The sequence below is a fragment of the Ixodes scapularis genome, unplaced genomic scaffold (genome assembly GCF_016920785.2).
Source record: "Ixodes scapularis isolate PalLabHiFi unplaced genomic scaffold, ASM1692078v2 PGA_scaffold3__209_contigs__length_174095766, whole genome shotgun sequence".
NCBI classification, from domain to species: Eukaryota; Metazoa; Arthropoda; class Arachnida; order Ixodida; family Ixodidae; genus Ixodes; species Ixodes scapularis.
Window position 1 is genome coordinate 45,742,351 of NW_024609868.1, and position 27,823 is coordinate 45,770,173.

Below are 27,823 nucleotides of genomic sequence, written 5' to 3' on the forward strand. Positions count from 1 at the left end.
TATCAACTTAACTATTTGGCATATAGATATCAAATTTAGTGTAAGGGTGTATAATTAGTTTCTAAAACCAAAAACATCAAATTTAAAAAAAGAACAGATTAAAAAAATTTTTTTCTTTAAAGCTTAGGCTTATGCTTTTCTTTATGTCACCTGACCGACCCGTCTCATGCAGCTTATCGCAGAAAAAAGTTAATCTGAGCTGTCAATGAAGCATTGCGTGTCGATGAAACAATCTGTCAATGAAATGTCGTTCAACGAACAGGTTGCTACTGAACTCGGATTAGCCCACAAGGAATCCAGAGCCATAACGTTTTTTTATTGACTGTACAATCGGTGTGCATGAAATCCACTCGGAAGGTTTTCAAACTTCAAATGCCTCGTCAAATTCCTCCTTGGTGATCTGTAAGGGTAAGAGAAGTGTGAGCATTGGTAAGTTAAAGAGGCCGTGAAATGAATTTTGGGCTAGGATGAATGAATTTAGATTGGGATTTTACTAATCGCACATCGTTCAGTGGGCCCGGAGAAAAACGGTAGAAAAAAAGTCAAGCTTGCTTTTCAATACGAAAATTTGAAAACATGGCGGGCTATTCCGTAACTCCTTTCATTTGAATGCTCTCCCACTTTTCACTGTGATACATCTGCAGTACCCAAAGCACATAGACTGGCCCCAGCTTACACAGTGGACAGGAGCACTGTGTCCCACTATGCTATTTCACTATACTACTCCATTTATCCCTAAGCTGACAATGCGGTGGGGCAACGCACTTGCCGGACCGATCGGCCGCCTCCCTTTCATCACCTGACCCAATTCTCTGCACGTGCGTATGCACGAGGAAGCATGATCACATGGCACAAGATGAAAGTGACCGGCCCAATGACCACGTAGCTTCCACAGCACTGTCAGCTTAGCGGTGGGCTGTACTGCGGAAGCCATGGGCGGGAAAGGGGGGAAAGTAAATTTTGAGCGACGGGCCAATTTCCTAGGGAAAGAATGGCGACGTGTGGGTACACAAACGAAAGTTTGAGCAAGAGGGAAGTTCCTCCTTTCCCTCCTCTTGGACTGCCAGCAGTATACTCTCCCCCCTGTACCTTTGGTAACGCTGCACGATTTGTGAGTTGAGGAAAGAAGCTAAAAAGGGAAGAAGTTGAAAAATAATTTCACGGCCACTTTAAAGCAGATTGGGGGAAGCCTTGCGGAAGGTGCAACATCACCTTTTTACGCTTCAGCTTTCGTATCAGCCTTGCGTCTGCTGCCAGTTCGTCCAGGTCTTCATTTGTGTAGTCTTCTTTTGTCTTGCGCTTCTTGCCTCTCGTCTTGGCGTCTTTCCGTTGGGGACCCTACAAGGCAGTGTCATATTGTTTATCAGAGCTGTTCTGATTCGTAAACTAGAGAAGGCTTCATCATGATATCTGCCAGCTCGTGAAAAGAAAAGGTACAGTGCAGGCAGTTTAACATTAAATTCTTTTTTTTTTCTCTACGAAGCTCTTTCTTGTGTTTAGATGAAAACAACTCAAGCCAGACAAAAGTAAGGCGAGCTGGTGATGAATCATAAGTTCTAAGAAGAAAAAAGTTTGGTTTTAAGAAATATCAACCAAAAAAAACTGCTAAGACAGTTTTTTTTTTTTTTTTTTTTTTTTTAACAGTATATAGAAATTCCCAAATGTGACAGCACAAACAAATGCACCTCCACAAAGGCTTGAAGAACAAAGGAGAACAATTGTAGCGGCCCGATCTTTGACCTTTTGTATGGGTCCTGTGTGTTTGTGCGCATGCCGCCGCTGTATTCACATAGGCGAAACGGAAAACTACGGTCACATCCAATCTTAGTCTTTCCCATCTTACAGTTACGCTGCCAAATGCTTCTCTTGTTTTAGAGCCACCGGTCTTGGTGAAATCATGCGCACTCAGTGCACACCCGGGTCAAGAGTTAGTAACTCAACATCAAAAGTGACCTCTTCTCGTTTCAGGGGTTCTATCTTAATTTTAAGTCATGAAAGTTGCAGAACCTGAATTACTGCTTTGTACGAGGAGTATAGGAATGAGCAGCTGGATGAACAAACCAAGTGCTTAACAACTTGACGACAGCACAAAAAATTAGCCAAGAAGTCGGATGAGGTACTTTAAGGGTGGAGGAGTAAACTCTACCCGACTGTACATGGAATGCTTTCCCTGAAAGCACCATTGCCTCACACAGGAACGGAAATAAGTAGAGCAGAGTAGTAGTGTCGCACTAGCAGGTTGCAGTAAACAGAAAACATACTTATACTGTTAAAGAGACCACATTGATCTTTGTACCTTTCCTTGCACTCCTGGATACGCCATAACTCGGCGTATTAGGAGAGGTACTTACTTAGCTACACTTCTTGTACTGTGCCAGCGAGACATTTAGTAAATGCAGAAGAAAGGTATACGCATCATCAATACATAAAGCATCCTTTACTTTTTCATTCTTTTTCTACGCCTCCACCGCCACCTCCATCGAAAGCACTCAGCCGAAGGAACTCGGTATGATTCAGCGTGGTTTGGCACATTTTCTGGTGTGACCTGTTACAGTCTCAAAGAATGCCAAGCACTGGACAACTGTACAACAAGGGATTCTGTCACTAGTAGTATGGATGATGATGATTGATTGATGTAGTGAGTTTCAGTGGCACAAGGCCCAAACATGGCCAAAGGGTACCAATGACATTCTAAGAGAAGAAAAACAATTAAACAAATAAATAATTAAATTGTTAAAAATCAAGTTAAAACAGCTGGGCAACACCGTCGGAGAAGCTGCAGCCATGGCAACTGGCAATCAAGAAGTCCTTCGAGGCACGCAGGGCAGCCGGCATCAAGAAGGGCGGCTTTGCTGCCACTTGCCCCAAGATAGCGGCTAAATTATGTTTTCAGGAGGTGCAGTGGATTCATGACCAAGGAGAAGAGAATGATGATAAGGCTTATATGATAAACTAAGAATAAAATGGGACATTCTACTATCTATTTTAAGGCCTACAAAACCTTGTAAAAGACCAAGTCACATGATGTGTTTTTCCATGTCCACAGATACCAAGATAAAGTGCTGGTATCCAGAAAAAGAAATTCAATTTCTTTTTCCAAGCGAACCAAATGATCTTGCAAAGAACGGAAGCACCGGAAGCCACATTTGCCATCACCTATCAAATCAAGTACCGTGCCTCAAGAAGCCACACGAGTCGCTCGTATATCATTCTCTTAAAAAGCTTACACATACAGCTGGTCAAAGCAATGGGATGGTAGCTGCATGGAATTCTATTGTCCATTCCTGGTTTACGCACAGGAATAACCTATGTGCCAGAAAGATGGAAAAGCTTTCCCAGTCCAAATCCGGTTGTAAAGGAAAACCATAGCTTTGAAGGTGTCTTCTGGGAGATGGCAAATAATTCTGTAGTGAACTTTATCAGGTCCTGGTGCCAAGTTTTTCGTTCTGATTATTGCATATTCTCTCTAAAAGTTCTAAAAGCTCAACTTGATTTCTTTAAAAGCTTGTCTGCTATATGCAATAAATTAGGGAGGCCTTCCCTTGCTGACCGCCAAAAATATCTCGGACTATCTTTATTCTATAACATGTTTAATTGCAGAAATGGCATTGACATATATAAAGACCAATACATAAAAGAACCAACCTATGTGTCTCTCCGTACAGATCACCCTATGAAAGTCTGCGAATACAGGTACAGAATAAACATATTAATAAGAAAGCATTAACTGTCCCATGGAGCAAGCCGACGTCATCAGCTTTGAAACCGCACCAAACCAGCGCCTAAACTTCTTTCTCAGAATGAAACTAAGTGAAGCCGCGATCTGATGGCTCCCAGATTTGAAGCCGCACGAAAAGCCAAACCAAACGGCACCTAGTTTCCCCTCTCCCAATGGAGCGCAGTGAAGCCAAAGTTCGATGGATAGGTCCCATGGGCTGGTGCACACCACAGTTTCAAGGATAGAGGCTTCCATTGGGTGCCGCGTGTCAGTTTCAAGGACTGCCACCCCATGGCACTGCGGGCCTGTGCTGCCAGCGCGCCGGTAAATTTCCTTCACCGCTTGTTTTTATTCTTGTATGCCTCCTCACATCCTGGTGCCCACCAATGTTTCGAGGTCCTAAGAGGGTCATGAGCTCCCTGATGATCCTCATAAGCTCCCTCATGAGGATCATGATCCACAAATTTCGTTTGCGTAGGGAGTTTCTGTCGCAAGGCTCTAACCAGCAGGAGCCGTCCTTTGGAGGGGCAGTGCTGACTTGCCTGGTTTCTTTGGCAGTAACCTAGTCAGTCTTCTGACTGGTGTCATCTCTTTGGCAGTGGGGCAGTATACTACGACAGGCATGGTCTGGGTGCCAATACTGGCGGTCTCCACCTTTCCGCTCAGTACTTCTGCATAGGATCTCTGAAAACAAGGTTAAGAAACAAATTTTTCCGTATCACGGTGGCTCGGTTTTTGCAGGACCTTAATGCATACAATCTTTTTTTTCTTTTCATCACCAGGATGGACAGCTGTGCGAGTAGGCAGGATATTTGCTCTCACAGTTTATGCAACGAAAAGAACTAGAGCAGTTTTTCAGATCACGGTCCATGCTGGAGCAATTTGTGCAGCATTGCGAACCTGAACAGGATGCAGTTTGGTGGCCGTATTGATTGCACCCGAGATACCGGAGTGCGTTTTGGATGTTTGGCCGAAACTCGCATCTCAGGTAAGCAGTCATGATGTGCGAGGGTCGGTTAGGTGCTTAGAAAGTGAGAATTACAAGCATTGTTGGAGGCTCCGCGTCATTTCTCCCGATCTTTGTTCGTTGAACTGCGGCAACAATCTCATCAGCGAGTCCTTTAAGAGTTTAATCCTTTGGGACGTCTAGATGGTCCTCCACAGAGATGACTTTTCTGGACGACTTGGAAGTGTGATGGGGTGAGGCAGGCGATCTTGATATTTTTGAGAACTTTGACTTTTGAATGGTGTTGTGCTTGCAGTCTCGGACGATGCCTCTCGAAGAAAATTGCCAGTGGCCATTTCCTATACACTTGTGACAGTTGTGAACCATTTCATTCTACTCTCTATAGGAATCGGCGAAGCTTTGCTCAGCGGATGATCTGCGTTATTGCTTGTCATTCCTAAAACGTTTGTCCGTGTTTCTTTCTCAGGCTCAACAATCTTGCTTTCTTTGTTTCGAAGCCGTTTCCAGTTTCCAATTGTGGGGGTTTAACGTGCGATTCTCTTCAGAAGAAAAATCACTTCACTCCTCGCCAGGCTCCCCCACCACGAAGCCCAACAAGCAGGCATTTTCAGTCTAGGTAGCCACAGTAGGCGAGACTTCGAGAATACCAAGCCTAAGTGAGTGCTATACACTCCGTGCGACCCGACTGGCGCGCCGCTGCGCGGCCGGTACCGAAGGTAGGCAGTGAGAACCCCAGAGAAAACAACACCGAAACCACGTCACGTACGTTCGTACGCATTGAAGTCGGAGTGGTGCGGTTGCGCTGGGTTCACTGCATGAAGTGCTGCCTGTGCTGCGTCATTAAGTGCTCCAATAGTTATGCGTCGTATCTCGTGGAGACAAAGTTTCACAGATCGCCCACCCCCCCACCACCTGAAATTCATTAAAAAAGTGGGGTGGGCCATGTCTCGGTGGGTGAGCACAAACACTTAAAAAAAGCGGAAAAAACCGCCTATTTTTCTCTGCGTATCTAGCGCTGATGCACAAGAGATACATCAAACTCAAAACTCGATTTAGTTTCATTGTTTTATAGAAAAAAATGCTCACGTAAGAATATTTTACTATAGCGAAGTCCGTTGCTTGCATACGCGCTAGAAACACCGCCGATCTGCATATAGCGCGAACGTTTGTTCCGTGAAAGAATGTCACCACTATGTTCTCCTAGTTAGTAAAACAAAAAAGAAAGAAAAGTCTACAAGAAAATAGAAAAACCGACCAGGCGCAACGAGCGAGCGGACCAAAGAAGCGACCAAGAGCAATGCTGGGAAAGCGGGAAAGCCGGCGGTCGCGTTGGCAAATACTTTGGCGTCGGGCCAAGTCGGGCGCCTTGTCAATTGCAAGCTCTTGCGCAACTTTCTTGTTTGGTGCGTACATACGTGCGTCCGTGCACGGCGGGCTATCAATGCACGGTTGGGACGCTCTGCAAACGTCTGTGTAGGGCGTTCCAGCAAAGCTTTATTTACGCGTTGGCTTTGCCTAAAATATTGCACAACCGCGGTCGCGACGGGCGGGAAGAAGGAGCGGGTTCGCGGTGACCTTACTTCGGCGGAGACAGATTTTGACCTAACACTCCGCGGTTACATTAACAAACTCTTATTTTGTTATCTCCATCGTTTTCTTTTCGCACGGATACACGACCACTTTGGGGTCGCTCACGGAGGTAAACAAAAAGAAGTGTCTTTCCCTCCTTTGTTTTACTTTCTCACGGACGTCCTCGAACTGTAAGGTCCGCGGCCGCGTCATTCGGGTAGGATGAGTGTTCGCGGATCGCAGAGTCCGCGCTGGGGTATTTGAAGGGGTGGGCGATGACTCGGTGTTTTTTCGGAAATCGATATTGGCCCAAAAAATGGGGTGGGCGATGGCTCGGGGATGGGCGATGACTCGGGATATTACGGTAGGTCTGCCCCAGCACTCATGCAACGTCACCCTCAACGTATCGGCTCAAAAAGCAAAAGTTTTGTCCGTGCGCGCTTCCGCCGCCACAGCTTGGCATGCGAAAAGGCGCCGCAGGCTGCTGAACGCGCCTCACGGTCCAGCGCCAGCCCCTCCGCTAGCGGCGCTGCGTGCGTTTTTCAAAGCGCCCCCTATAGTTCCCGCACGGAGTGTATAACCAACTACAAAGTCATCAGAGACGAATGCTGATGTCCCCGCATAGCCGTCAAGTGGTTAGGGGAAGTGAGAGAGTGGAAGAGAATAATAAGAAAGAAGAAGACAGCCTCCCAAATAGCACATGATCAGGCCAGCCAGGGCCACCGTCCACGGGGAAGTTAGAGCCGAACCAGGGAGTCGCCCTCTCCGAAGGGCCCCAAAGGGTCCAAACCAGCCACAAAGTCGGCTCGGCTGCCAGGACGCCTTTTTCCCCGCATTTTGGTAATGCTAAGCACGGGATGCATACTATAAGTAGATTTCCGCCCACAAATCTTTTTTCCCTGGTCTTTATCGTCTGCCAGGGTCACCCAGTACGAGCGACCGTGGCAGACATAGCTCGAAGGGGTCGCTGGGTCACACAAACCCCCCTACCATGGTAAGGCCGGAATCTCCGGAGGGGGGACGATGGTGAAAATTAAACGTTTAATGGTGCAACAGCAGCAAAGGCCATACCGTGCCATTCGAAGTGGTACGAATAAATCGAATTTCAATCAGTAGAGTATTTCTTGAGACACTCTCCAATCGAGACACGCTCAAACACATGTCTAGGGTAGTCCCTGCTGGCAACATATTGAAGAGAGGAAAATGAAATAATGAGGCCAAAAATGAATCGATGCACTCTCAAAAGAAGAGGGCTGATTTCGTTCTGGTCGATGTGGACAAAATGCCACCAGGTACCGCACTACTGTCCAAGCGAGTCTTTCATACTTTTGAATGTAAGATATGCTTTTCATACTAGCAACGACTGTTTTTTTTTTTTTTTTTTTGCACAGTATATTTAGACAAACAGAATGACTCTCTCTTAATAGTTCTCTCAATGCACACAAGTCGTCCATCATTAAATTCGATCACCGCACTTGATTACACACCGTAACTTAGGTGTACAACAAATGTCATTACCTTGTTCATCTTCTGACGCCTGCCCTTCCTGGCAACATCCTTGTTGTCACCAGATTCTTTCGACTCCTTGAGCTTTGCCTGCCTGTGCTTCTCTTTGGCTTTGTTCCTGAACATACAAGATACACAAGTTTCAAGTACTTGCCGCTGCTGGCTTGCCTAATCCAAACCCCAAAACCATTGTGTCTCAATGATGGTAGAAGCCACACTGAGTATTCATCTACTGTAAACGCTTGTATACTCTCGAGCTTCGGATTTTGCAAATTCACTCAACCAACACTCTTCTAAATACTGGAGGAGGGCAAAATTTTGCAATTTTAGAGTTGGATGACCGAGCTTTCGCAATTGCTTTCCCTCGGCCAAATTTGCAAAAGGCAATAAGCGAAGGTTGCCAGTTCAGAGATATCTAAGGATTGTCGTCTAGTTGAAGAATCAAGAGTGCCACTCACTTGTAGGGAATGTTCTTGACATCAACGCTGGATTCCTGAAATCCGATAGTTGCTTTGCCCCTTAGCTCTGGCATGTAAGGCATCTTCAGGAGAGCAAAACCCTCTGCCAGTTTTGCGAAGTCCAGATCTGAGACAAAGTAGAAAGGCAACAACAGGGTTGAGTGAGACAAAAATAAAAAAGTGCTTGTTCTGTTTACCTTTTATCCTAAAGAGCAGGTAGCATTCATGTTTCCTGTAAGCCTGGATAAAGGACACAAATGCCCTGACACCCTTCTCGTAAATTGCTCTGAATTAAAAAGAAAAAAAAGAAGAGTGTGTTACACGTCGTTGGCAAAGAAAATTCTCATAAAATTCATCCGCATCTCCTCACCTGTCCTGCGTTGCCAGTTTCTTCACTTTTTCAATGACTGTGTTGACAATGGCAGGTGGGTCCATCTTTTCCAAGGTTACCTACAGCAAATGCAAGGGCGGTCTGCTATACTCCGACCTCAAATATGTGTGACCAGATGAATTGCAAGTGTATGTTAAACTAACAGACTATCACCATTTAACCAACACACCATCAACATCAAACACCACCACCATCATCACACCAAAATGACCCGTTCTTGCTTCGATCCCAGTTGCCTGTGTCATGTTATCTAAAGAACCTTTCTGCGATTCCGTGATCCAAGGACAAAAAGCACCTTCTGATTGAGCTCCAAGAACTTCAGGTAGGAATCTTCCGAAGGCATGAGCAGAAGCAAAGCATTTCCCTCGTGACCCATTCTGGCAGTCCTTCCGCAGCGGTGGATGAAGGAGCTGCGTGAGAGGAAACAGGCTCGTTTCTGTTGGGCACCAGCATCAACCCAATCAGGAGCACACGCATGCAGAAGCCTGACGTCCACCGCACATACCTTGATGACTTTGGAGCGTCAAACTGGAGAACCCAGTGAACGTCTGGAATGTCCACACCTCTTGCCATCACGTCCGTACAAACAAGGACACCCCTGAAAAGCATTCAGATTCGAGATCTGGTGTAAAAATTATGTGTTTCGCTAATCGAGATAAATGTTAGTTGCACCGTTAGCAAGAAAGGGAACCAATCGTGAATTCTGCTGCATTCAGACAGAAATCATTTGACCCCTATCTCTGCTCTCTTAAGGTCCAGACCATCATAATAACATCAGTACGGCTTCAGTGAACTTATTACTAAGTGAGCATGTTTCCAGCATGCCGGGTGTTTGCGAGAAAAGAAAACCACATTCTTCTCACGGCAAACATAAACTATGCATCGCTGAACGCTGTCTCCACCCAAATGTAACGCTTGCGGTTGGAACCGGATGTCAATGTTTCAGAACTTACCATCATCCAATAAAAAAGTTACAAGCAATTTCTGAAAAATTTTTAACTAGGAAAAAGGGTCTGCTTTCGGTAGAAGACGCCATTCATCTCTGTCTATTCACGGGCTTTGTTGGCCACCATCTTTTTTGCTGAAGATTTCCTTCCACTGCACCTTCTGTGTATGCATCTATTCCTTATGTCCTTTGTCTTTCTGTAGCAATGTTTTACCCTTTTATTATTATGTACCACTTAGCCCAACTTAATGTCTTGCTCCAGCATGTTTAAAAGGAATGCACCAGAGGAGAATACCTACGTTGTTCATTGATCACACCTTATAATTTCAGTTAGCTTTAATCACGTGAAAAACAGGGTGAGCAGCCATTAAACAAAAGAAAACTGTATACATGAGCACAATGCAAAAGAAAATACCAGCACAGTTCACCTGTAACATTGGGGTGATGCCCTTAAAATATGTACAGGTGCACAAATACCTAAGCATTCTTTCGAAATCGAATCTGAAGTAGAATACATACATAAAAAATGTTTTCAATAAAGTGCAAAAGAAACTTTGGACACTTAGGGGGAAATTAGAGTTTGCAGGTCCAGAGCTCAATTTAACAGCGTATATAAGTTACTGATATTACCAACGATTGAATATGCAAGCCCAGTTTGGGAACCATTCATGCAACAAAACATTTACAAAATAGAATGCATATGAAGCAGAGCTGTTTGATTTATTTTCAATCACTGTCGATTCACAGACTGTCTCCTTACCGAAGTCCAGTGCAAACCTTCTGCCATAAGATCAGGTTGACTTGAATAGAAGTTATTTTTAAAGTTGCTACATAATCATTTCTTTATTGATATTCAGAAATATGTTACACATGCAAACTTCGATAACACAACTAGAATGAAACATAACAAATGTATTGTGCCTCGTTATTTTAACACAAACTCTTTTAGAAAAATGTTTGTTTATTAAATTTATTGATGAATGGAACCACCTATTCACGGATGCTGTAAATAGTGAAAATGTTTGTAGTTTTATTGATAACATTTTCAGTACTTAAGTGTGATTGTACTTTTAATGCCTATCAACCTGCTTTGGCCTCATAACTGGCAGTACGTTAAAATAAAATTAATAATAATACTTTTTGCTTCATTACTGCCAAGATAACTTATTGTCAGGTACCACTGATGTTTTCATGGCAATATAGCTCTCCTGAGCTTGTATAATTATTACAGTTCTTCCCTTGATATCTAAAATGGTGAAACAAGCGCTTACATTTCCATTGTCATGAACCTGTCAAAAATCTTCTGCCTTTTAGATTTCATCTTGCCGTGAATGCTGATTACAGCAGTGTTCTTGAGCAGACTGCAAAATGACAAAAACACACCATGATGCCCCTAGCACGCTGTCATCAAACTTTTCACATGCTTCAGTTGAAGTACTTACTGCACAAGAATAGCAGAGAAGTATTCCACGCAGGCGCAGGTGCTGAAGAACACCATGTGCTTCTCCTTCGAGTGACTTTGCAGAAAGGTGACCAAGAGGTCCAGCTTTTTGTCTGCTTCACACATCTATGCAGAAAATTATGATCATACAGTAGTCACAAAAAACAAAAATATGATGGCGCTTCAAATACATGTTGTCTTCCAACATCCTTTTAAAAAATGCACTAGTTTGAAACAGTTTATACCGCCCAACTCATACTTGTATGGTCATCATCAGACGAATACAAAAACTGTGACTTTTCTTACAATGGAGCAGCCCTATCAGCAAAGGCGACTGCATTACGAAGTGGCAGGATACAAAGTAAAATGAGCAGGAGCTCGTTCCGAAGCAATAGTACAGCTATGATGGCACGCTCCCTTTTGTCATAGAACGTATATACATACAAAACAACTTATCCAAGACAACAACACTGTCTTGAGGGCAATGACCACCAATCTTGCACAGAAACATACACACTTAGTACCATTAATTTTTATTTTCAATACACAAGCTAATCAAGGGATGTCAATATCATGAGAGGGTGTAGTGACAGTCTGATTAGAGGGCAAAACAGACATCATGTGCGGCGGCCAGTGTCACGGTATGGAATGTCGTGATACCGCTTAGTCCTGTGCTACGTCAAAACACAGCTGTCTTGCTTTACTGCCAAAAAAATATTTCTCAGATAACCCCCAGCTAGTGTTTTATGCATGAATGACAATAACTGTACAAGTTGGTCAGACTCGGAGGTTTCCCAGCTCACTCACAATGTAGAAATTTTTTAGCAGTGCCGGTGTCCTCTGGGATTTGCCGAGGGAGGTTTGCTTCTCCTTTACAGAAACGCTCACAGGATTGCGAAGTCCCGCACGTATCAAATCCTCCACCTCCTTGGTCTGTGTTGCAGAGAACAGCCCTGTCCTGCGTTGCTTGGGCAGGTATGACAGGATGGTATTCACGCTGCAAACGACGTGACACCACCGGTTGTCCAAAGCCATTTTCTCAGAACGTACAAAGGCAATGAAGAGGCAGCTAATTTGGATGGCAAAGAGTGTTGGTGACTACAAAATAAAAACAAAAAAGGGACAGAAGACTACAGACGACACATGCTTTAGATGGAAGCCCACGTTTTCTGTGTTGTCTTTTATGTCCCTCTTTCGTTTTCATATTCTAGTCAGCCGGCATGGCGAGATTCTGACATTGCTTCATATATGCTTGCTAGCTGGCTAGATGCAATACGGTAATTAAATAAGTCATGCTTAAAGTATGTTTCGTTGAATCTCTGAAAGAAATATTGGATTCCAAGATAATCATACAGTTGCGAAATTCCCAAAAAGCTGTGTGCAAAGTGTGCAATTAATTTTGTGAATGCCCAGTATGCTCCTCCCGCAGGATCTATCACGTGACATTAGAGAGAAAGAGAGTGTGCAGTTGCATGCCCGCCCTTGCCTGCTTTAGCTAGTTTTACAGCCGTTCCCAGAATCCCTTCCGATGTTGCAAAAAGGACTGCATGTTTTATGACTCTCTGCATGTTTTATGACTCTCTGCATGTTTTATGACTCCCCCAACTCTCTTACAATCTATCTTTTTAGTTTCTTAAAAGTCATAATTAGTTTGGGAACACAGTGCTTAAAGCATCAGCAATTTCAACAACAATTTAATTGGATCTCGTATGGTGGCCTTCGAAATGTAAATCTGATATTAAAAACCATTAGTAACCTTTTTCACATGTATAAAAATGAAGGAATCTGGGGAAGCCATAAGCTTTCATAGATGTCCCCAACTCTGGTTACTGTTTTGCCAGTTATCTTAAGAATTGTGTTACCTAATCACTTACAGCACGAGGGGTGGCCCAGAAGTTATTGGCCCAACACAGCAGCGCGAGCGCAGACAATAAACCTTATTAGAGCACGTGGGCACGTCTTAAGATTTGTCACACCAAAAATGGTGCACGTGCACAATACATTTTTTTGTGGCGGCCACCAACAGGTAACAGCCCGTGCAGTCGAGCTAAATGATGTAAATGAAGAAAAGTTCCGCGACTGAATATTTGTCTCGGAAGGGCCGAACTCCATCAGGCATCCACAAGGACATGGTACCGACATAGGCACAGGATGCTCCATCCTAGAGCACGGTGAAGAAGTGGGCCGCGAGATTTAATTGGGGATGGGAGAGCTCCAAAGGCGACCCCAGCCTTGGTAGACCTGCCAAAGTAACCGCACAACGAAACGTCGACCATGTGCACAATGAGGTAATGGCAGATCGCCGAATAAAAATACGGGCCACTGCACAGGTCAGACATCTCGGCACATCTTGATGCAACATCTTGACATAAATTGGGTCTCTGCCAGTTGGGTTCCAAGATTGCTCTCGTGTGACCAAAAACGCACCCACTACATCATGTCCAGGGAGAATCTTGAGCTGCTCAGGTCAGATCCTGCAGGCTTCCGCGCCCAATTTTTGACTGTGGACGCAACCTGGGCCCACCACTTTCATCCCGACAGCAAAGCCCAATCTAAACAGTAGAAACACCCCTCTCTCCACAGCTGAAGAAGGCTCGGTCTGTTCCATCAAAAGGCAAGGTGATGGCCAGTTTTTCGGGATTTGGAGGGTGTGCTGCTCAGCCATTACCTTCAGAAAGGGGAAAGCATCAGAGAGAACTACTGTGCAGCCCCAATTCATTGCCTGCGTGACGCCATCAAGGCCAAAAGTTGCAGTAGGCTCCGGAAGGTGGTCCTGTACCTATCAGGGCAATGTGCTTCCACACCAAGCTGCTGTGGTGATGGCTTCCATCCACTCCTGCGACTTTTTTGTGGTCAACCATCCACTGTACTTGCCAGATCTTGCCTCATCAGACTTTCATCGCTTCCCCAAGCTCAGAAAGAAACTTTCTGGTGTTAGCTTTTTCAGTGATGATGATGTCATAGATGCTGTGACCCGCTCTTTAAAAAGCCAAACTTCAGATTTTTAAATTTTTTTCAAAGGGGATCCAGGCATTGGAGCATCATTGGGTGAAGTGTGTGGGCCTCAAAGGGGACTATATGTCAAAAACTAACGTAAATTTATTCACCTTCGTCGCCTCTTTCTGGGTCAGGCCGAGAGCTTTTGGGATGCCTGCCGTAGGGCATGCGGCCAACTCGTCAACGGCCAACTCGTCAACACTCCATTCGTTGAACAGGCCATTTCGTGATAGGGCAACTTGTCGAAAGGGGGAATTTGTCAAAGGGTAATTCGTCTAATTGGTTGAATGATGGTCCAAGGTAAAAGTTTGTGGTCTCTTGCTATCTTTTGACCTCAATTTTTGTTTGTGTTTTTTGCTAGAGACAGCATTCTTGTTGGGTTACAAGACTGAAATAAAAACCACAAGAGGGCAAAGATAAGACAGAACCTTGAAACAAGTTGAGAAATGTGTCATCTCGGGGTCGTCCTCTTGTTCCTTTTCTTTATTCGTTTTTGTAATGAGCCGCTGCAGACTGTCGCCGTGAAGCGGCGTGAACAGGTGCGCCGGGTAAGTTAACACGCGCCCCAGTAATACACTCGCGATATAGTGACCGTCCTCTACTGCACCGTGAAAGTGTCAAAAGCGGCCAGTTGTTATCTTAGACAAGAAAGAGCACACTGGAGGTCAATTGATGTGCAGTGATTTTACGGATTACTTGCTTTAAAATTTCAGGACAAAATTGATATATTTTGTTATTGAAAAAGCGGCGACCAGTTGGCTTCTTCGACGAGTTTTCCTCCGACAAGCTGTCCCATTTGACAAAGAAGCCGCCGACGAGCTGGCCAGTGACAAGTTGGCCTGGATGCCCCTCGTAAGCATTTGCAAACAGAAAAGTAGATTACAGCAGCTCAGTCTTGATTCGAGCGCCTTACAGTATATAGTCAATGCCTGTGGATCTCTCGCCTGTTTACCTAAGCATGCGTAAGCTACTTAGTACAAAGAGTGACAAAAAAATGGTCTTCCGATGCATCTTGTGTCTACACAAAGTAAACCCCAGTCAGTTTGGTAAGAAATGGCAAGAGCTAAACAAGCAAGGTTCAATTTTGTCTCTTCCTGAATTATCTTTTCAATTCTGTCGGATGCACAATTATATTGGACAGAAATGTATGTAATGAGAAAATGATCTGAAGGTTTCGGCTCCAGGTATTTTTGCAAGCCTTGATTTTCGCACCTAGATTTTCTCTAAGGAAGTAAAATGCAAAGCAGACTACATCCAAAGCAATGCCAAAAAGGTTAGGAAGAGCGGACTGAACCAGCACCTCTTTTCGAAGCCCATATCAAGAAGGCGGTCGGCTTCGTCGAGCACCAGCACCTCCTGATAGAAAATGAAAAATTAAGAAGTCTCAGAGAACCATAATGCAGTTACAAAGGAGCATAGCATCTCTTGCAAAAGCCAACATGCAAAATCATCTTCAGCTAAAAGCCTTGCCCTTTTTCTCTTTGCAATAGAAAAAGAAAAAGGTACCTTTTGTACAAACTTGAGTGGTGAAGACAACAAATCTACACTTAAGAAGATTCAACTACAGCTAAGGCACGTTTCAGGTTAAGAATAGCAGGAGAAGCCCCGAAGACTCGACTACAGGTAAGGCCTGTAATAGGTTAAGAATAGCGGGGCAAGCACCCGCCACAAAGCTCTCAGCCTGCCATGATTGTTGATTTCCTCCTCTCCACTTGCCTTCTCTCCACCGTTCTCTCTGCTAAAGTGGAAAGAGTGGAGGGCTTTGTGGAAAGAGCTTGTCCTGTTCTTAACCTGCTGCCTCTTTCCTTCTTTTCCCACTACAGGCTGAAGAAAACTGGGCAAAGACAGTCGTTGAACGTTACCAGAGACTTTGTGTTTGTGGCAAAGTTGAACGTGTCGTCCTTCCGCTCAAACATGTCGACCATCCGCCCCGGAGTCGTCACCACAATGTTGGCCCTAAAACAAATGTGACGTTGACCACCAACAAAGAATAAAAGACCATGCCTTTTGCAGTAAACCCAGTGAGCTAGAGACGTTACCCTTTCTCCTTAAAGTTCTCTATGTCGTTCATGGGATTGTAGCCTCCAGTGAAGAGCTGTCCCGTCAGCTGCGGCACAAACTTCAGGAAATGCTCGAGGACGTGGAAGATTTGAGTGGCCAGTTCCCTCGTCGGTGAAACAATGATTGCTCCAACCTACGGGGAAGCAGAAGGTGACATGATGCAACAGCAGATGCAGTGCTATATCCCGCCACAAGGATCGCAGTGTCTCGGTGCAGTTTTCGGCACCCTCTCCGAAGATAAAAGCGCTCCCGCCACAACAGTCTTCACAGTCGGCGGCAAACGTTCCGTACAGTGTGTACAACTGCGTTCTTCTACCTACAGGTGAGCGTTATTCCTGCTCTGTCTTAGATTTTGCATGTACCTTTTTCCGTCGACTGCAACCCTTAGGTTATGGATAGCCTTTTTATGCTCACTATGAAACTGATACAGTAACATGGCTGGCACCCAGCACGATACCTGTTTCGCGTGTGATCAGGCGTTGCCGGGTGATGGGGTTTTCGAGACATGTATTGAATGCAAATTTTCTTACCACCTTGGAGATTGCTCGGGTGTTAAAGGACCAACTAGTAGATCGAAGGGTGACTGTCTTCGTAAAAATTGGCGGTGCCCGACATGTTTAAGTGCAAAAATGAGAAGTGCCAGCAAGGAAACTGCCCTCGATGTATCAAGCATGCTTGTCAGCATAAACGCCAAGCTAGAGAGCCTTCTAGGTCCTAGGGAAACGGTTGACAGCATCGACCAATCCATTCAAGTTATGTCGAAAGACTATCAAGAGCTACTGGAAGAAGTGCAAAACCATGGTCGGGAAATTAATTATCTAAAAAAGCGCGTGGAATGCCTTGAAAATACTGATCACACAAAGGAAATGCAAGCACTGAAGTCGGGCCTACATGACCTTGAATGGCGCAGCAGGCGTTTCAATTTGGAAATTCACATTGTTCCGCCAGCCGAAGAAGAAAACTTGATGACGAAAGTAAACGAGGTAGCACAGAAACTCGATTTACCAGCGCTCGAGGCAAGTGAAGTAGTAACTCTTCACAGACTGCCATCGAAGCCCGACAAAGTTCCCGGAATTATCATACGTTTTGCACAACAAGAAAAACGCGACGAGTGGCTTCGGAATAAAAGAAAACTTGCACGGTGGTCAGCAAAGTATTTATATTTTAGAAAACTTAACCTAAAGAAACAAGGCACTTCTCTGGATCACAAAAGAATGGGCAAAGCAAAGGTCCTATCAGTTCGTATGGCACCAAAATAGAAAAATTATTGTCAGGCGTGGGGGTGGGCGGGCGTGCAGCTGTCAGATGTGAGGGTGACCTGTGAAAGTTGCAGTAATCTCTTTTTCTTTCTTTGAAAGTTCATTTGGTTGTTTATCATTTTAATGCTTGGTCATGGTTGTTTACTTCTATGTGACCTTGAAGCATATCTTGGTACTGAACGCTATGCTTTCACGAAATATTTTCATGTGAATGCCCAATCTGCTAGAAATAAAAATATAGATTTTGAAGTGTTTTTTAATCAAATTCCTTTTTCGTCTGACGTAGTAATGTTATCAGAAACCTGGTATCATAATGATAGTAATGTTCTGAAACTTCCTGGATATGTTAGCTTTTCCTTAAATTGCACTACTCACCGAGGTGGCGGGGTATGTCTACTCATCAAAGACACAATTAACTGTGAACTATTGTCAGATTATTCATGTATTACACAGGACTTTGAAATATTAACAGTCCGCGCGAAATGTGTAATAATAAGTGTGTTTTATCGGCCTCCAGATGGCAACAGTGAGAACTTTTGGGAATCTTTCAACACATACCTTCGTTTTGTCAATGATAATAGTTATACCGTAATTTGTGGTGGGGATTTTCATATTGACATGTTGAAAGATACTACATTGAGGAGGGAAATGTATACGATCACAGAAACCAATGGGTGTATGAACACAATAAATATTCCAACTAGAGTCACTGTAAGCTGTGAAACATTAATTGGTCTATTTATTAGTAACGCCGATAGTGAAAATATAAAATCCGGACTTATAAGCTACCATTTAAGTGATTACCTTCCAATATTCATGTGTTTGAAAACTAGAAACCCTAAACAAAATAGAAATAATGTATTGTACCCGTTTCAACGTATAACCACCGGAAGGTTGAATGCATTCAGACAAGAGATTGCAGATACTAATTGGTGTGATATGTTTGGTTCAGAAGATGTAGATGAAGTGTATGGACATTTCCTAAAACTATTTAAAAGTATTTATAGTCATCATTTTCCATACAAAATGTTTAAGGCAACTAAAAAAATCAGAAAACCGTGGATAACACCCGATTTACTTGAGACCCGCAAAGTCTATGGTCCTTTAAAATATATCGCATCCAACTAACAAAATTATTATGTACAACTAAAGCTGAGTATCATGATAAGATGTTAAGGGATACAAATGGTCGTACGGACTTAGTTTGGAAAAAACTAAATTTAGTGTTAAATCTTGGTTCAGGCCATCGGCCAGTTGACAATATTACCCGGGGACTGTGTGCATCTAAGTGGCCTTCCCTTAGTTAATGCTTTAAGCGAATATTTTGTGAATTTATCTGCAACAAACATTAATACTGATCCTTGCAGATACATAGAAGTCAAAAATAGTCATTCCATGTTTCTTGAACCTCTCACAGATGCTGAGGTATTTTTTACATTTATGCAATTAAGAAACAGCTCTAGCTGCGATTGCAATGATCTACAAATACGCCCACTAAAGTTTGTTACTGATATAATGGTGCCATTCATAACCCATATTTTTAATCTTTGCTTTTCGTCTGGAGTATTTCCTACGGCGATGCAGGTGGCGAAAGTATCTGTCCTTAACAAGAAAGGAGATAAAAATAATTTCAACAATTATTGACCGATTTCAATTCTTTTCTTTTTTTCTAAAGGCCTCGAAAAAGTAATACAGTCCCGTCTCATACAATTTGCGAATAAGAATGATTTACTCTCATCTTCGCAGTTTTTGTTTCAGAAAAAATTGTTCCACGGAATCAGCCCTCGTGTCCCAGAAAGAATATATATTACAAAATTTGGAAGAAAAAAGAATAGTTGCTGGTGTGTTCGCAGATTTTACTAAAGCCGTTGACTTCTCCTAAATTCATACTTGAGTCACCGCTTCCAATATATTAACATTAGTGGTCATTCTTCCGATAGAAAGCGTATTATTTCAGGGGTTCCACAAGGAAGTATTTTAGGGCCCCTTTTTTTTAACCTGTATATAAACGATATGGTGAATATAGACCCTGTTGCTAAATTTGTAATTTATGCAAACGACACTCGCATATTTATTTCCTCTTTAGATAGCGATGAAATTTTGGATGCGATGCTGTTAATTTTACTTTGTCAAAGTTGGCGGTGTGGGCAAAGGAAAATGGACTAAGCATTTACATTGAAAAGAAAAAGGCTATTTTCTTTTGTCCGAAAAATAAAAAAATTTTTATGCCAAGGCCTATAGTATTTAGCTCAAGCCCGATAGAGATTGTGGAAAATTTTAAAACACTAGGTGTCGTTTTTTCTCAAAATATGTCATGGGATAGCCATGTAAATTATTCGGTTTCCAAACTGTCACGTGTTGTTAGTTTAACGTATCGCCACAGCCAATTTCTCCCAGTTTGTGTGAAAATAATTATTTACCATGTTCTGTTTTACTCACTCCCGAGTTATTGTAACCTTGTTTGGGGCACAACAACGACATCCAACCTGAAAAAAATTTATCTGCTTCAAAAAAAAATGTTAAGAGCCATCTTTAACGCGCCTTATGACTCTCACACGAGAATATGTTTAGTAATCTGCAAATATTAAAAATGCATAAACTATCTGATTATAGGCTCCTACTCACCATTAAGAATGAAGTTCTTTTAGACGAGATAGTTAGATTAGAAAAAAATAATACGGTTTACTTGACCCGTTATAATGAATATTGGAAGGTTCCGATATGCAGGTCAAATTATGGGCAGCAAATGCCTCGGTATTTAATTCCAAAGCTTCTAAGAACTTTGAAGAAGAAAATAGAAATAGAGAATTGAAATCTCCTAAAGAGTTGGTAAACATACTTTGACATATTTAAGCATTCTGTCTTGTTTCTGTTGTCCCATTTGATAATGAATAATTTTCTGTATATTATTTTCTTCTTTTTTTTTTCATTGCACGAAAACTGTTCGTTCAATGGCTGCCGATGGGGCTGAGGGACAGTCAAGCTTTTTGTTAAAGCTTTTTCCCTTTTGCTCCACCATTTCTTTAAATGGAAATAAAGATTATTATATTATATATATAGACGTTTGCAAGTATGGCCTCTTGGCACCGCCATCTTGCTGCTGGTGTGGGCAGATCGTGTGATAATCAAGCACTGCAAAGGCCGTGGGTATGGCACTGCAATGCTTGACCATCAGACGATCTGCCCACACCAGCAGCAAGATGGCGGCACCAGAGGCCGTATTTGCAAGCGTCTATACTAAGCGGCAATATGAGCTGGCCCAGACTAGTGCTAGTCCAAAGTGGCAAAATGTTGCATGGAGTGCCTCCGGCATGCTAAGCTATGAAACCGACTGCCACATTGCATTGCACAATGCAACAATAAGAAATATGACAGTCCATATTCTAACCTCTTTTTGAACAGCTTAACATACCTGGGGCTTGCCACACCGCTTTTGTGTCGCCTTGGCCTAAACACCACTGGGTCAGCTCATAAGCTATTGCCCCACCCCGTGCTGCTCTCTGCGAGAAGAATGTGACTTACCCCCTTTTTACCGAGTGGCTCTTCCCTCCTCAAGAGAATTTCCAACGTAGGCAGCAGAAAGGCCAGTGTCTTGCCACTTCCTGTGACCGCCTCGACGGCAACATCTTTGTTCGAAAGAAACAGCGGGATCGTCGTTGCCTGCACATGCCATCGAAGCAAAATGAAAAGCTAAGAAATTCCGCAGGGGGATCTGTTCCGTAAACCGACGGAATAACACTAAACTTTATTCCAGTAAAACGAAAAGGTTGGATGGCCCTCCACGCTTGTAATTAGTTTCTCTTTCACCAATCTGGACCTGAGATATCAACAACTCAAAGCAGCTGACAGCGAGGATAATCCATGTTGGGATGACATTTTGTTACCGTCTTTTTTTAATGGGGCAGCTTTAATTTTGTTGGTTGTGTGATTCATAGCACATCACAACGCTGTTGTAGTGCACTACTTTAAAGAGGCCACCATCACAACAAACGAGCTTTATCCGATTGAGTAAATTAAAAAAAGCAAGATGGCAGCTCTACTCCGTCTCACTAAAACCGTGCAGAACAGCCAAAGCCACCGGGGAGAGAGTGCGTCCCAACCTTTTCAAGACAAGGAAATAGAGGAACAGGTGAGAAAGGCTGGCAATCCCTGCCTCTCTCTCCCCTCCTTTCCCTTCCCTTGGACAGGTTGGGATACGCTCTCTCCCCTTTAGCTTTAGCTGTACTAGACGGTTTTAGTGAGATGGAATATAGAACATTGTCCATTAGCTGGGCAGTGGTATATCACCGATGTTTGTATTTGAATTTGACTCTGGAAAGTCAGGTCATCACAAAAGGCTGCAGGCCCATACCCTTAGGTTTGTGATGCTGCAAACCTCCCAGGTTGGTTCATTACGTATCTACATATATACAGGATGTCACAAAAAAAAAAATATATATTTACACGCTAAAACGGCTTGCAAAAATAAAAAAAAAACTTGACGGATCTTGTAGCAACTTTTTTCAAAAATGTCTTTAACTGCTCACATTGTTGTGCTAAAATTTCAAGTCGCAACTTCGAGTACAAAAAAAATAGAAAAATAATAACTGTTTTTTTTCAACAGCGGAGCTGCAGCTGTCGGGGATACACTGAATGACGGCCATGTTTCTTTGCCTTATCCAGAGATGACGCTACGGATTCACTGGACGCTGACTGGATGTGTCGAATGAAAAAGTGCACTTTTATCCGAGTTTTTGGTTCCGTGGGGTATTTGCCAAAATAAAGTTGTTTGAGTTTTCAGTTAAATTTCACAGTGCAGAAAGTGTCACGCCATAAATATGAATAAATAAAACCGCCAATGTCTGCTCCAGAAATGACGCACCTTCATCTGCGACAGTTCTTGTTCCGTGCATCGTCTGCTTTCACGGTTTGACGTTTGCGCTTTTGCCTCAGTGCGTTAACTTAATTTCTTATCGCTGTTTCTTTTTCTACTCTGTTCAACGCCTCACCATGCGAAAACTGACAGGAAGCTTCAAGCAAGTGCGAACGAAGTGCCGGGTTGCCTTCAACAGAAGACCATCCTCTCGGTCTGCTATCATCTAGTGGGTGACAAGGACGGGATTGTGAAAAACAAATCTCCAAACCGTGTAGAAACGTCGCCGAAACAAGGACAGCAGCAAGCCATTCTCGACGCTTTTGAAGCAAAGCCCCACCTCTTGATTAGGTGTGCTGCTCGTCAGCTCAGCCTAAGCCGGGGCTTCGTGTAACAGGTGCTTCGCCGGCACATGCAGTTGTGGATCTGTTCAAAGTGCAGCTCCTGCACAAATTGAAGTTGGAGGTCTACGCACGGCTGGCACGAATTCAGGCCAACCCCAGCCACCTGCAGTTCCTCTTGTTTATGGACGAGTCTGTTTTCCCTCTCGACGGCCACAGCAAACAAGCAGAACTGCAGGTTGTGGTCTGGTACTAATCCGCACTGGTCAACCGAACATGCTGTTCAGTCGCCGAAAGTCGTCGTGTGGTGCGCCGTGTGGTGTGCCATGTGGCGCGAGGGTGTCATCGGCCCATTCTTTTTCGACTCGACGGTGACCGGTAACACATACCTCAAGATGCTGGAGGAAGAGATTTTACCAGAGCTGGAATCTGCACATATGCAATGTGAAGTTTGCATATTCCAACAGGATAGGGCCCATCTCCACTATGCAAGCCATGTGAGAGCCTGGCTCAATAACAAGTTTCCCGGGAGATGAATGGGCTGTGGCTCTCCGAACATGGCTTGGCCTCATCGGTCTCCAGACCTAGCCCCCTTGCAATTTTTTTGTCGGGGGGTATGTAAAGGCCCAAGTGTTTGCCGGCGATCGAGGACCATCCCGGGGCTGAAACAACACATCATCGACGCATTTGAGACCATCAGTGATGAAATTCGAGACTGGCACATAGTTAGGGGGGGGGGCCCATGGGGCCTGGCACCCCTTCCCCCGAAATCTTCCATTTTGCTGGGACCTTTTCTTCCCCCTCCCCCTCATACAGCATTTTGTCAAGTGCGCCCCCCCCCCCCCCCCTCCCCTCCCCTCCCCTCCCGAAACAAAATTCTGGCTACTTGCCTGATTCGGGAGGCTGGAAAGATTTATCGAAGTTCTCGGCCGGCACGTTGAGCTGGGAGTCTAACTGTTGTTTTTTTGTTCTTGCGAGTGTATGTGTGTGTGAATGAGGCATTTGATCGCAACTATGAAGACAGTAGCTCAGATTCCAACGGCTCTTTTCAGAGCCACCAAATCGCTGCTTTTTCGGGCGTACTCCTGGCTGCCTCTCGTGTCCCATTCAAACAACAAACTGCAAAAGCAGACGACGCACGAAACAAGAACTGACGCAGACGAAGGTGCGTCATTTCTGAAACGGAGATTGGCGGTTTTATTTATTCATATTTATGGCGTGACACCTTTTGCACTGTGAAACTTAACTGAAAACCCAAACAAATTTATTTTGGCAAATATTTCACGAAACCAAAAACTCGGATAAAAGCGCGCTTTTTTGCTCAGCGCGTCCAGTCAGCGTCCAATGAATCCGTAGCGCCGTCTCTGGGTAAGGCAAAGAAACATGGCCATTGTTCGGTGTCTCCCCGACAGCTGCCGCTCCGCAGTTGAAAAAATCAGTAATTATTTTCTTACTTTCTTTGTACTCGGAGTTTCGACATAAACTTTAGCACAACAATGTGACCAGTTAAACATATTTTCGAAAAAAGTTGCTACAAGATTCGTCAAGTTCTTGATTTTGACAAACCTTTTTAGCATGCAATTTTCGTTGTTTTTTTTGTGATGTTTTGTACAAGGAAGGCAGAAAGATGTACAAGGAAGGCAGAAAGAAGGAAACGCATTGCGTCTTTGCATACAGAACTCTTCGCCAGTTGCGTCATGGGCAGCGAGCGCCAGAGCTGAACCAGGCTGAACAGTTCGGATTAAGAATTACTGTCAGTGGCAATCAGTCCTGGCAAACGGGCTGGAATGCACAAACCCTGTAATGTGTCAAAAAAAGAAAAAAAGATTGGGTGTGTGTGTATGCCTACACAGCCTAGAACTAATACCCCTGTCAGACGGGTTAGTTTAGTGTCACTACAAGCGAGTGCACTTCGCCCTTAGTGTCGTTTCTGTAGTGTGCCACACGGCTGCTTACTGAGGAACACACTTGGCTTGGAGTGAGTTTGACGAACTCACTTCGCTCGATCGAGTGCGTGGCATAAATAGGTGTGTTTCAACAGTAAAACATAACAATACAGAAACCAAAAGGGTGGCATAAGTTTTATCTTATAAAGAAAAAGAAATTCGTGAAAGAGAGGACATGTATAAGAGTGGCATTGCAAAAAAAAAAGAGAGTGGACTGGGAGTTTAGGCTAATCTGAACCAAGATTAGCGCGGCGTGAATTGATAAAAAATGACGACAAAGTCAGTCATTCAACGGCTATCTTGGTTAGCAGTGAATGATGGAGCCAACATTTGTTTCAGCATGTAACTGTTCGAGACAACAGATTAATTATAATTTAATTAGGCAGTTTCAGGGCCTCTTCGAAGAGTTCCATGGAACGAAACAGAACGCCAAAGTTGGATATGCTTCGTTCTTTATCTTGGCTTGCGATGATCGATGAGAATCATCCAATTGGCGTAAAAATCGTTCTTTAATGTAACATTGTTTTAGAGCACAGATCCTAGGAACCCGTTTCTGAGTTGAGCGGCGTCGGCATAACCGGGCTGTTTCCCAAAATCACGTCACGTGGGTCGTCACGTGTGACGTCACGAGGGTAAAACTTTCTCGCTAAATTTTGCAGTAAAAGGTTTTGCTAGCTTGGTGGAAACTTTTTCTGCTAAATTTAGAGGGAAAATTTTACCCATGTGACGACACGGGACGTCACACTTAGAATTTTAGGTGATGTGTCATGTGACGCCACATGTCAATTCAGCAAGAAAATATCCTGGCTTAAATTAGCGGGAAATTTAGCGGGAAATTTAGCGAAAGTTTTACGCTAAGTGGGATGGGAACAGCAGAGAAGGATGGGAGGGTACAGAGGGGGAGCAGCTGCATACCCTTCCTCACTCCTCAAGAGCTGCACTCCGATTCGGCATTACAGATAATTGTAAACGTCTATTTTTTTTTAATGTGTCTTTATTAAGGGGTATTGGTGGCCGAGTGGGCTAGCGCCCACCACATTAGAGTACGGGGAGAGAAAGCTCTCGCTGGAGAACCCAGTGATCCTGAGCTCAATCCCCAGCCCTGCCCGAAAAACACTCTTCCAATGAAGTGAGTTCGGGAAGCACACTACGCTCGCTCCGGTAGACCAAGTGTGTAATCTCGATAGCAGTGTTCAAAAAGTAAAAATAATAGAAGAAATTAACGCTGCGTAAAGTTAGTATTATTTTGATAGGAGTAATATTAGATGTGCACTTGTTTTCTGTTGGCAGGAAAGTAGTGCATTGTAGAAAAACAAGCAGCTAATTTAGTTTCCAGCCTTGGCCCCTTCGCGACTGCCAGGAGGCACCTGTAAGACTCCACCAGGAATCTCAAGGTGGCAGGAGAGACGCAAAAGGCTTGCTTGAAATGGAACTCGCCCAAATGGGGCAAGGTGTCTTTGAACCACAGTTCGTTCCTCTGGAAAGTCCACCGTTCTCAACTGATCACGGGTGGGTTGTCGGTCATGAGAGCGGCTACGGTGAAGGCATTGGCCTGCAGCTGCATATTGATGTCACTTGAAATTCTTGCCTGTGCGTCGGCATCCAGGTCCAGCATGCCTCTCACCTAAAAGGCGTTGGGCTCTCACTGAGAATAGTGCCCCAACCACGCGCGTTCACTCTCCAACATTGCGGATATCGCCCTCCAGCTCGTCCTCCACACACTTCATGATGTTTCGTTGTGGCGAGTGACGAGTGGCTAGGTGGGCTCGCGCACACTACCTTGGAGCACGCGGAGCGAAAGCTCGCACTGCAGAACCCAGGAATCCTGGGGTGCTATGTTGCGCTTTTTACACTCCCAGGAGACTTGGAAGAAGGAAGTGACGTCAACGACTAGAGCAAACGCAGATTGGATGTTGACAGAAGAAAACAAAATCAACATCCAATCTGCATTTGCTGCGTTGTTGACGTCACTTCCTTCTCCCTAGTCTCCTGGGAGTGCAAAAAGCGCCAACATAGCCCCCCTGGCTACCCCTGCTCGTTTCCATCTGGATGAGCATCGTACTGGCGTGCGTACGTGTATCGCTGGCTTGTAATGCCTGATCGTAATTATCAAATTGGATTTAAATTTGGATTAAAGCTTGTGACTTAGCGCAACAATGCTTGGTAACGTGTTTCTAATAAGTCGAACGAAGTTATTTATAAAAAAAAATGCGTATGCGCTGTAATAATTTGCGTGCCCATTACTTACCCATCGTCATTGCCATCATTTTGGAGTGACACTAAGTTTTCTTGTGTAGAACCAACACACCTAAAGTGTGTTTCGACGGGTTGAAGTGCACTCGCTTGTAGTGACACTAAACTAGCCCGTCTGAAAGGGGTATACGTCTGCCTCAAAAGGAGACTTGTCTCCCAGCTGTAGATGAGAAATCTAGCCAGTGCAGTTCAACCGCTAGCCAGTAGTGATACACGACCACACGCCGGTATAATACTAATCCAGTTCGAAACGGGCAAGGATGGGGATTGAGCCCAAGATCCCAGGGTTTCGCAGCGCGAGCTTTCGCTCCACGTGCTCCGAGCTGTTGTACGCTAGCCCACTCGGCCATCGAACACCTTGGTGTGCCTCAGCTCACTACAAAAGGTGGGGGACAATTGAAGGGGTGAAAAACCCTGGCGAACAGTCCACTATTTTAATAATTAAAAACGAGCGTGTTGATGAATAGATACGAATACTTGAAAGGATAAAACATCGAGGACGGTGACGGAAACAGAACGACTTGGGGGAAAGGTCTCAAAAGAAGTCCTGTTTCGTCCCCCCTTTCAAGTATTCGTATCAACTATTTTCTTCTCATATTCTCGGAGTTAGTAAAGAGGACGACGGTTAAGCTTGAGCATTCTTCTTAAGACTATGAATTCCACAGAGTTCGTGCTCACCTGAACTGGTGTCATTTGATCGAAGTTGAGTTCAAGCACGGCCCGGAGGATTTCGTCGCGGATCTTTAGAGACCTCCACGACGAGTTGACGCTGTCTGTCATGGTGTATCTTCGAAGCTCTTACGGAAAATCGTTTCTCAAATGCTACAACGAGCAATGCGAACATTTGAGTCTTTAACCTGACACATCTTTGCCGATTGCAAAAGGACGACCACGTAAAAGGCGTAAACACACGCACACGTGCTTCTCGTGGCACTGGCTTTGACTAGTTTTGGCGAAAAATAATACATTTTTTGCAAGCTTAGGTGCTTTGTGCTGGGCAAAATCACTTTTGTAGTTTAAAATAAATTAAGCTAAAATTATGTATAAATAAAAATCATATTTTAAAACAATTAAACATTTTCTAACAAAACTTGCATTCTAATTGTTAAATTATTTCC

At 44.0% G+C, this 27,823-nt stretch overlaps 1 protein-coding gene across 2 annotated transcripts; it reads right to left on the minus strand.

Annotated features, from left to right (window-relative positions):
• Positions 1 to 295: 295 nt before the first annotated feature.
• LOC8051063 (ATP-dependent RNA helicase DDX55) lies at positions 296 to 27,686 on the minus strand. Of its 2 annotated transcripts, XR_003916712.4 has the most exons (17): positions 27,384 to 27,653; positions 20,836 to 20,973; positions 16,033 to 16,187; positions 15,856 to 15,949; positions 15,294 to 15,349; positions 11,804 to 11,993; positions 10,998 to 11,122; positions 10,827 to 10,916; positions 9,115 to 9,207; positions 8,905 to 9,019; positions 8,589 to 8,668; positions 8,416 to 8,504; positions 8,219 to 8,345; positions 7,773 to 7,878; positions 4,261 to 4,402; positions 1,213 to 1,338; positions 296 to 400 (listed from the first exon to the last, which is right to left on the minus strand). XR_003916712.4 is itself a non-coding variant. In XM_029967821.4 (16 exons), the coding sequence occupies exons 1-16, from the start codon at positions 27,483 to 27,485 to the stop codon at positions 362 to 364; spliced, it is 1,725 nt and encodes a 574-aa protein (XP_029823681.3). In that variant the 5' UTR covers positions 27,486 to 27,686; the 3' UTR covers positions 296 to 361. The 2 variants fall into 2 exon arrangements, 1 of the variants encoding a protein (XP_029823681.3); XM_029967821.4 differs by lacking the exon at positions 4,261 to 4,402 and having other exon boundaries at positions 27,384 to 27,686.
• Positions 27,687 to 27,823: the final 137 nt, after the last annotated feature.